The sequence below is a fragment of the Mus caroli genome, chromosome 17 (genome assembly GCF_900094665.2).
Source record: "Mus caroli chromosome 17, CAROLI_EIJ_v1.1, whole genome shotgun sequence".
Lineage (NCBI taxonomy): Eukaryota > Metazoa > Chordata > Mammalia > Rodentia > Muridae > Mus > Mus caroli.
The window spans coordinates 3663636-3673735 of record NC_034586.1 but is presented as its reverse complement, the minus strand read 5'-3'; the positions used below and the strand labels follow the sequence as shown (position 1 = coordinate 3673735).

The 10100-nt window shown below is 43.4% G+C and overlaps 1 protein-coding gene across 5 annotated transcripts in view; it reads right to left on the bottom strand.

Annotated features, from left to right (window-relative positions):
• Fndc1 (fibronectin type III domain containing 1) overlaps window positions 1-10100 on the bottom strand; it is an 88479-nt gene that overhangs the window by 3338 nt on the left and 75041 nt on the right. For all 5 annotated transcript variants that reach the window (XM_029471660.1, XM_029471659.1, XM_029471661.1 and 2 more), the window contains 4 exons: window positions 8861-8969; window positions 5138-5217; window positions 1784-1813; window positions 140-301 (listed from right to left, as the gene is read on the bottom strand). In XM_029471660.1, the coding sequence (XP_029327520.1) occupies window positions 140-301; window positions 1784-1813; window positions 5138-5217; window positions 8861-8969 (381 nt within the window). The remainder of the gene's footprint in view (window positions 1-139; window positions 302-1783; window positions 1814-5137; window positions 5218-8860; window positions 8970-10100) is intronic.

Here is a 10100-nt window from a genome sequence, read left to right as displayed (position 1 = left end):
GCAGCATGGAAGTGTAAGCCGAATAAACCCTTTCCTCCCCAACTTGCTTCTTGGTCATGATGTTTGTGCAGGAATAGAAACCCTGACTAAGACAGTAATGGACAGAAATTTACCATAGCTAACCATGTGTAAGACTTACCTTTGAGATTGTCACTGAGGTAGATCTTATACCTTAGAGAATTACAAAGAACGACTCCCACAAACTTTTTGTACCATGTTCGTTTCACATACTGCCGACCATGGCAATCAGTGTAGCCAGGGTCATGCTTGAAAGCGAATGGGATCCAGATGGGCTCACCACCTTGACAACACAAAAAACACTCTGAGGTACAGTGGGTTACAGGGGTTATTGTTCCACACAAGCTCTCAGACAACTGCCTTCCTTTCTCTCTGGGCTTCTCTGAGCAAATGTGTATTCTTATTTTTAATACTAGAGTACACTGAAGTATTATGGGTTGGATCCAAAATGTCCCCCAACAGCTCATGTGTTAAAGGTTTGGTCTGCTTTTGATGGGCTGTGGAGAGATCACTGGATTAGGAGGGCTCTCTCTTCATCATGGGTTAACCCACTGATCTATTCACACTGGAATCAAGGAGGGGCCTGGTGAAGGATGGTTTTAAAGGGGTCTCACTTTCTCCCTCCCACCTGCCTGCTTGCTGCTCTGCTCCACATATCCTTCAGCTAGAATGTTCTACCTCACCTCAGGCCTAGGAGCAAGGGAACCATGGGCTATGCTCTGAAATCTCAGAAAGGATAGGCCAAATAAGCTCCTCCCTTCTGGTGTTCTCAGGCCTTTCATCAAGGCATCTGTACTGGCTAGTTTTGTGTCAACTTGACACAGATGGAGTTATCACAGAGAAAGGAGCTTCAGTTGAGGAAATGCCTCCATGAGATCCAACTGTAAGGCATTTTCTCAATTAGTGATCAAGGGGGAAAGGCCTCTTGTGGGTGGGACTATCTCTGGGCTGGTAGTCTTGGGTTCTATAAGAGAGCAGGCTGAGCAAGCCAGGAGAGGCAAGCCAGTAAGAAACATCCCTCCTTGGCCTCTGCATCAGCTCCTGCTCCCTGACCCGTTTGAGTTCCAGTCCTGACTTCCTTTGGTGATGAACAGCAATATGGAAGTGTAAGCCGAATAAACCCTTTCCTCTCCAACTGCTTCTTGGTCATGATGTTTGTGCAGGAATAGAAACCCTGACTAAGACAGCATCCAAAAACTGACTACAGAATCTGAAGGGCAGGGTTCTTTCTATGCTAGAGTATTTAGATCTTGGTATTTCAATAGAGGACTTTCAAAGCTCACGAAAGACATACGTCTCAAGGAAAAGCAGCTGCTGGGCTCATTTGACCTCTGGGACATGTGACAGTATGCCAAGTCCCTCAGCCTAGAAGCCTTCTCTTTCCATCCCTCTTATTCCTATCTTGAACTTGAAACACAGATCTTGCTCAGGTCCTTGGGGGAGGGGGAGGGAAAAGGAGATAAAATGCCCTAGTATACTTGCTGCGTTTTGCCAACTTTTTGCCACTTTATGATGCTCATGGGGACCATGTAAATAAAGTCCCGATTTTACGGGTATTGGCTATTCCCATCAATATCTATGTTAAAGCATTTTCAACTGATTCTCTTCTTCAAAGAGAATGGAGGGTGGATGAAAAGTTGTGCAGATGTAAAGTGCTCCACCATTTCTATTTGTGGGTCACCATAGTGACTGTACAGCTCACACCCACCATTCACATCTCACGCCCACAACCGGAGTGTCAGAATCCTCAAGATGGGAAACTCACCTGGTGGCCTCACAACCAGCAAAGGATTGTCTGTGGGTGAAAAACAAGTAATTGACTTTGTAACATACGTTGCAGTTGGGAAAATGTTGAAATGCCGACTATAATTAAAAGAGCTAACCAAATTGGAATAGAGAGAAGAATGATAAGGCTTGTTTATCAGATACCAAAAGTATTCCATAGGTTTCACTTTGCAAACATTGTCTTTTGAGAAATACTCTCTGAGCAACTGCTTTAGTGTTGATACAGAAGCTGTGAGTTTCTGAAAGTGATGTTTTGAAATTGTGTGCTATGAAAGCAATTCATGTGTGTGTGTGTGTGTGTGTGTGTATATATATATATGTGTGTGTGTGTGTGTGTGTGTGTGTGTATACTTCAGGTTGGCCAGATGGCTCAATGAGTAAGAACGTGGTTTCATCCCTAGGATCTGTGTGGTAAAAGAAGACCAACTCTTGAAAGCTGTCCTCTGGCCTCCACATGCACACTGTGGCATGCACACACATACACACATGCACATATGCACACACATACTCCCTCACAGGCACTCTGTGGCATGCACACACACACATGCACATATACACTTTCTCAAAGGCACACTGTGGCATGCATACACACACATGTATACACATACTCTCTCATATGCCCATTGTGACATGCTCACACATATACTCTCACAGGCTCACTGTGGCATGCACATACATACTCTCTCACAGGTGTACTGGCATGTACATTCACACATGTGCACACACATACTCTCTCACATGCACACTGTGGTATGTATATACACATATGCTCTTTCTCTCTTACACACATATGTGTAAATAAATTATGTAGAACTTTGTAAAAAAAACCAATGCTCTTGTTTTTAAACTTCTCATTTGGGAAAGTGTGGTGATTTCTTAAACTGTTCTGCATACTATAAAGTCACACATATTTTTCGATTCTTCAGTGTTTACCCAAGAGAAGTTAAAGTACAAATCTAAACATTTGCATATAGACACTGATAGCATCTTTGTAATTACCAAACAGTAGAGATAACTTAAATTACAGTTGAATGGGTTGCATGAACAGGCTGTGGCACAGCTGTACAATGAAATGCAGACCAGAAGAAAGAGAAATGACAGACTAACATACGCAATGCATGGATCAATCAAAAACTGACTATTAGATAGCCAGGTGGTGGTGGCTCACACCTTTAATTCCAACACTAGGGAGGCAGAGGATCTCTGTGAGTTCAAGGCCAACCCAATCTACAGAATTAGTCCCAGGATAGCCAAGACTATGCAGAGAAATGCTGTCTCAAAAAGCCAAAAACAAAACAAAACAAAAACAACTTCCAAGAAAACAACCAAAAAAACCCCCAACCAAACAAAAAAATGATTATTTGGAGAGAAGCCAGCCAAAGGAGTCTACACTTTAGGGCAGGAATATGAAATCCTAGATGACATGTACTTAGTGGGAGGGACAGATTGTGCAGGACATCAGGGGGAAGCTGATGGAGGACACGCCATCTGGACAGTGGCCAGGGCTAAAAATACTCAAAATCTATGACATTTCATATCTAAACGTATATATGCTTTAACTGCAAAAATCACTTCAGAGAATATAAAACTTGCTTTTGAAAAAGTTTTGCTTCAGGAAAAAATCATTTTTCAGGTGGGGTTGGGGCAGGCCTCTGCTACACTGGACCAGGCCTCTGCCCACAGAACCAGTTTGGGCAGTACATTGATTTTCAAATATACCGTGCAGGGACTCAACAACCAACACTCTCTCCTCTCTGTCGCTCATCCTCTCCTTATTTTAATTTTTGCAGTAGTGGGAGGAGAAGGCTTCATTCATTCTAGGCAACAATGACCACTGCGCTACATCCTCAGCTGGAAACCTGTGTTTCAGGGCTCACACCGTACAAGTCTGAGCATACATAAAATCGCAGAGCTTCCCCTCCACACTTAGAATATGCTATCACCCTAAATTCCCCTTGTGCTTCTATAGGCAGCTCGCTCGTTCTGGCGCCATCTGCTCTGCTTGCAGTAGTGATATCAGTTTAGGAGGAACAAGGTAAGGGTGCTACTCCAATTCTACCGAGCAGAAGGAGAGGGGTGAAGATGAACAGTAGCAAAACAACAACAACAACAACAGCATCGGGGTCACCGACCTATTCACAGGGGTTGCCTAAGACCATTGGAAAACATAGGTGTTTACGTTAAGATTCATCACAATAGCAAAACTGTACTTAAAAGGTATCAACAGAAATATTGTATGGTTGGGGTCACCCAACATGGGGAGCTGTGCTAAAGGGTAGCAGTATTAGGGAGGTTGGGAAGCACTGGGAAGAAGTTAAACTTTAAGTCCTTAGTACAAATACTTCTGCTTCTTCTTAAAAATAATCTTAAATGTAGACTTGACTACCCGGAGAAGCAGCTGTCTCCCAGGTCATCTAAGGTGGTTTTTTTCCAGCTATTTGGAATAAAAATGTTGTTCTTAAACTTTAAAAGGTGTGCTTGCACATGCCTATAATCCCAGAACTCAGTAGCCTGATGCCAGCCTGGGCTAGATGACCATTTCCAGGTCAGCCTGGGCTATTCTGTCTCATTAAAACTAAAACCAAATAAACAAACAATAAAAATTCCAGCAACAAAGAAAGCTCTGAAACTACTTTATGCAAATGAGCCAAACTCATCTTTGGATTGAAAACTAAATTTGTTTTCCTTTCATTAGGATTTGACCTCAGATAGGGACTCCATGGGAAGACCAACAGGGTCAACTAACTTGGTCTAACTCTCAAGCCCCTTGGGGGCTTCCAGAGACTGAACCACCAACCAAAGAGCAAGCATGGACTGGACCTAAGCCTCCTGCATATATGTAGCAGATGTGCAGCTTGGTTTTCATGTAGGTCCCCCAACAACTGGAGCTGGGGACTATCCCTAAATCTGCTGCTCACCTGTGGATCCTGTTCTCCTAACTGGGCTTTGTCTGGCTTCAGTGGGACAAGATGCACCTCGCCCTGACGTGACTTGATGTGCCAGGGTCGGGTGATACTCAAAGGGGATCCCCGTTCTCAGAGGAGTAGGGACAGGAGGAATAAGGGGAAGAGTTGTAAGAGGGGTGATGGGAAAGGGGGGCTGATAAAAGAATGTAAAGTGAATAAATAAATTAATGAAAAAAAGAAAAGAATCTGACCTCAGTTCTCTCCTAACATAATAGGAGGGGGTGTTTGTTTCATAAAAAGAAACCTGAACTCATCCAACAGAAAAGAAGGCATTTTCTTGCCTCACTTTCTACTCTGCCAATAGCTATTGTTCTGATAATTTCTCTCATTTTCCAAAGCAAGCAATACAAAGATGACCATGCCCGTACCTGATTCTGTAACAAATGAGACTGAAGGGCTGACAGGCCCATAGCCATGAGGGTTTTTGGCTTGAACTTTGAAGTAATACCTGAAATAAAAAGAAAACATCTTTTAAATGAGAAGTTGACTTGACCTCTGGGTAAGGAGACAGATTCTTACAAGCATGCTTGTAGTAAATTTGGAGTCGTGTTTATCTGTCTTTAGACACACCAACACACACGGACAGAAATAGATGGTAGATAAATAGATAGATAGATAGATAGATAGATAGATAGATAGATAGATAGATAGATAGATAGATAGATAGATATAGTAGAGAGATCGAGAGGCAGAATGAGACACAGGGAGAGATGTTATCCTCATGTTTTTTCCTGAACGTTCTCATTTTTGATAATTTCTTGAATGGTATAATTAATACAGCACAGGCACATGGCTGATGGACTGGAACAGAACACTAGGCTGGTGGTTGCTCAGAGTGCTTTTCCTGGAGCATCCAGGCAAACACTGGGTGACTCTCCCAGTCCATCCTTCAAAACTGCTTAAGACTCGGAGGCTCCAAGAGAGAGGAGCTGGGGGCTAGAAAACACAGAGTAGAACTCAAACATTAACTTAATCAACATCTCCACCTCCGTGGTAGATTCAACACAAATATGGCTTGTGACTGGCAGGAGAGGGTGGTTAGAGAGTGGCCTCTTCAGTACAACTCACACGACAGTCCTGTCTGGAGCTTTGACCTCTCCAGGCAAGAGAAGCAAGTCCAGGAAGAGGAAGTGGGGGACAACCTGAGGAAGGAAGTGGGGGACAACCTGAGGGAGGAAGTGGGGGACAACCTGAGGGAGGAAGTGGGAGACAACCTGAGGACAGAGGCTTTGCTGCAGGGCCAAACTTTGTCTAGGAACACAGCGTGTTCTGGAAAGCGTGGCGTTTTAGTCAACTCGTTCACTGAGAAAGAATCGGAGTCTACAAGTATTTTTTACTTTGCCAATATTGATGCTCAAAGAAGAACTCAGGGCCAGTACTTGGCACCACTGCTGTTAACTCTTGCGACCTCCTCATCCCAAGGTTCCACAAGGTTCTTCTAGGACTCATGAATGGTGACTCTTTGAACCTTAGAAATAGTGTTTTCCTCTAGCTCTTGACTAGAAGAAATGTCTCACTTAACTATTTCAAAATCCTTTATCTGGTTAAGCTCGGTACAGATGCAAGTACTGACTAAACAACAAAAGAGTTTTCAGGAGGGCCTGTTTACATTCAGAGGTAACCACAAGCCATAGGTGATGACATCGCTACCTCTGGTCTCATAGCACACAGACATTCTCCTGTGCTTTCAGTTACCGCTAAGAGGCAAGCCACTCGATAAAATCTTAAATCATCCAAATATTCTGACTATTGATTTTTTTCCCATTTCAATTCTCTTTTTAAAAAAGATACACACAATTAAGAACATGTTTCCAAACCTCAGTTGACCCAGAAGTACACGTTTCTTGATTATTCACACTCTTAGTGGCTGTGGAGTGGTTTATGGCACAACCCCATGTGGGCAGTTCCAACAGTGGGGGGAGGGGGCTGCACATATCAACAACTCTAGTTGAATTTTGCCAACACTTTTTTTTGTCTTTAAAGAGAAGCCATTCAAAAATTAGGAGTCCAGAAACCACGTGGAACCCTCCTGCTGCACAGTCCTCACACCCCTGATGGAGTGTGATCCATTTAAGACTCAGCTTTTTACTGTAAAATTGGATTTTAAAATATGCAGACTCTAAGGAGTGACAACGGCAGGACCCTTGTTTAGTGACTAAGGTAGAATACACTTGTTTTAGTTTAAAAACAAAAAACAGGATCTGACATAAACCACCAAGTTTGAGACTCTGGCTCTTCCCTTGAGCGGATTGCTTTCTTGTCTTTCCTGAAAGACAACCTGCCCCTCCCCCCTCTCCCTGGAGCAATTTTGCATTACTTCACCTTGCCTACCTGTTCTCTGGGTTACTGAGCCATATTCCTTCAACCTAATTTTCTCCTAGACTTGCCTGACTGGCCTTAGGCTCAGAAGATCAAGAATTCCTCCATTATATACTCTCCCTAAGCTCCCTAAGGACACTGGCTATGGGAGTCCATATCTGTTTTTCCTTTTTAACATCTGTCTCTCCTGCCATGCAACAAGCCCCATGAGGACAGTGTTGTACACTTCAAGAGGGCTGCACTGCATCTAGCTCACCTCTGTGCAACTAAACCCTGGCTCAAAATAAACAGAAAGAACTGCTTGAGTGAAGTTTGGACCTAGAGCCATGGTTAGAACAAGTACACCTCTACCTTACACCATCACCTGACACTCAAAATGGCAGAAATCCAATATGGCAGCCAACTCTGTGGAAAGAACATTGGGCAGGAAGAGGTCAAGAGACTAAGATTCAACTCTTGTTGCTGGTTGTTATGTGGTGAATGCACTGGAAGGCATCTTCCAGCTCTCTGATATGTATGGTGGATGTGCTATAGAAGAAATCATGACACATAGTAAAAAAGAAGGCTGGCCCTGTTCCATCTGAGTCTGTTGCTTTTATTTCCTCTGGTCAACTTTTACTACTAGGAAAAGGAATGAAGCACTTTCTCTATTCCCTGACTCACTGCTTCTTTCCACCTGCCAAGTCCTGCAATTCATAACAGCTTATGGAAGCTTGATTCCAAGGAGCCTAAATGTCACATTAGAACGTTGCAGGGAATGCTCCCAGCTTTGGGGAAGTCTCCTGGTAGCCTGGTTCTGGCCAGATCCTGTCCTCTCTAGCAGATATCTGTTTACTGAGTGACTTATTCCAGACTTTTCTGTACTCCACTGCCTGTGGAAGCCATTTTGAGCTCTTCACTGCAAACCCACTGGCTCTATACAACAGTGTGGTGGTACGTCTGGACATCCTGCCAGTCACGACCTATTCAGGATCTGTGAAGCTATGTAGGATGATAGGATCCTGTGAGCCCACTGCCATTGTGAAATTGGCTATGATGGGAGTCCCTGAACCACAGGCATTGAAAATGCTATAAACCAGGGCTTTCCCCACCCGACACCCAGCTTCCCAGATGGTCAGTTTACCAGCACACCACTGCCTGGCTAAGGCATGCCCAGCTCCTTACACATGTTCATTGACCAGGTCACTTTCTGAGAGTTGAACCTCCCAAAACAGACAGCACAACAGAAGAGTAGACAGACACTCTCATGTGGACAAGTTTGACCACTTTCTAAGCAAGTGCCATAAACCTTGGCTGACAAGGCAGTGCCCTCTCATCAGTAGCCATTCCTCTTGTTGTGTCTTGTAGTCTTCACTAATGTATGCAACACATCTTTCCAGAATGTTCTGAACATCTACACCACAAAGCTTCCGTGTCACTTAACATGGTTGGCAAATACTGTCCCGTTAATGTCATATAGCAAGGTTGTACTACCTAAATGTTACATTAGTGAAACTGAATCAGTTCTCTTCTAACACATAGAACAGCCTTTCTGCCCTTAATGTAATGCCTAAGAGAACGAGAAATGGGCACAATTGTTAAGCAACAACCACAATACACACAGTCTTAAGCAATAGGCATGGCACGTGGTGAGCCTTCATTGGTATCCCATGAGCTAAACCAGGAATTCAAGGAAATGGTGATGACTGACTAATCCTTGTTTCCAACCAAAGGATACTATGATGAAGCTCACAGGTCCAGCCTTTTGTCTGTATGCAACCACCATGCCATACCTTGTGTTTGGCTTCAAGTTCTCAATGGGCAGATGGGTCACTGACGAGGTCTGAGTTGACCATTTATTCCGGATGAAGTCCTCATAAGAGGCGCTGTAGACCAGGTATCCTGGAAACAGGAAGAGGGAGAAACCTGGTGACCACCAAGGAACCTGTTCTAGTTTGCTTTTTCTGTTGCTTCAATAAACACCATGAACAAAAGCAACTTGGGAGAGGAAAGGGCTTATTTCATCTTACACTTCAGGTCAAAGTACATCATGGAGGGAAATCAGGAAAGAAACTCAAGCAGGAACCTGAAGTAGAACTGTAGAAGAATGTGCTTCCTGGCTTGCTTCCTCTGGCTTGCTCAGCTTCCTTTCTTATGCAGCCCACACCCGCCTACCTAGGATTTGTACCACCCACGGTGGACTGGGCTCTCCCACATTAGTAATTAAGAAAGTCCAATGGCTGTGTCTATGGGCCAATCAGATAGAAGCAGTGTCCCAGTTGCTCCCTCAGATAATTCTGGGCAGTGTCCAGTTGATAGCTGAAGCTAACTAAGAGGGAACCAAATCACACAGAGGTGTGATAGGGAAGGGCCGAAGCATGTGTACGTCTGCGTGATGTATGGCTCCATGAAAACCTCAAGGAGAGCAAGTTTCACTGTGATTCAGGATGGTTCACTTCAGTAATGTCTGACCAATTCCAGTGGGGACAGCAAACTCAAGTGCTTTCTGCTGGCTGGCTGGTTTCCTACTTCTCTTTCTGCTCTACCAGTTTCATTCCCTGTCGTCACTCACCTCATAGGGCTAATTACATCTAATCTTGACTGCACATAGGAGAAAGACGTGAAAGAAAAATGCAGTGCCCTGCACTTAGTATTTAACTAAGCTGGACTCAGACAAGTGTTGTTTTCCCTATCATATGAGGACTATAGATAGATAATAGATAGATTGATAGATAGATAGATAGATAGATAGATAGATAGATAGATAGATAGATAGATAGATGGATAGATGCTGATAGAGAGATGATAGATAGATGGTAGGTAGGTAGATAGATAGACAGATAGATGATAGACAGACAGATGATAGATAATAGATCAGATAGATGATAGACAGATAGATAGATAGATGCTGATAGGTAATAGATGATTGATAGATAGATAATAGATGATAGGTAGATAAATGATTGATAGAAAGATAGTAGATGATAGATACATAGATAGATGCTAATAGATAATAGATGATAGATAATTGAC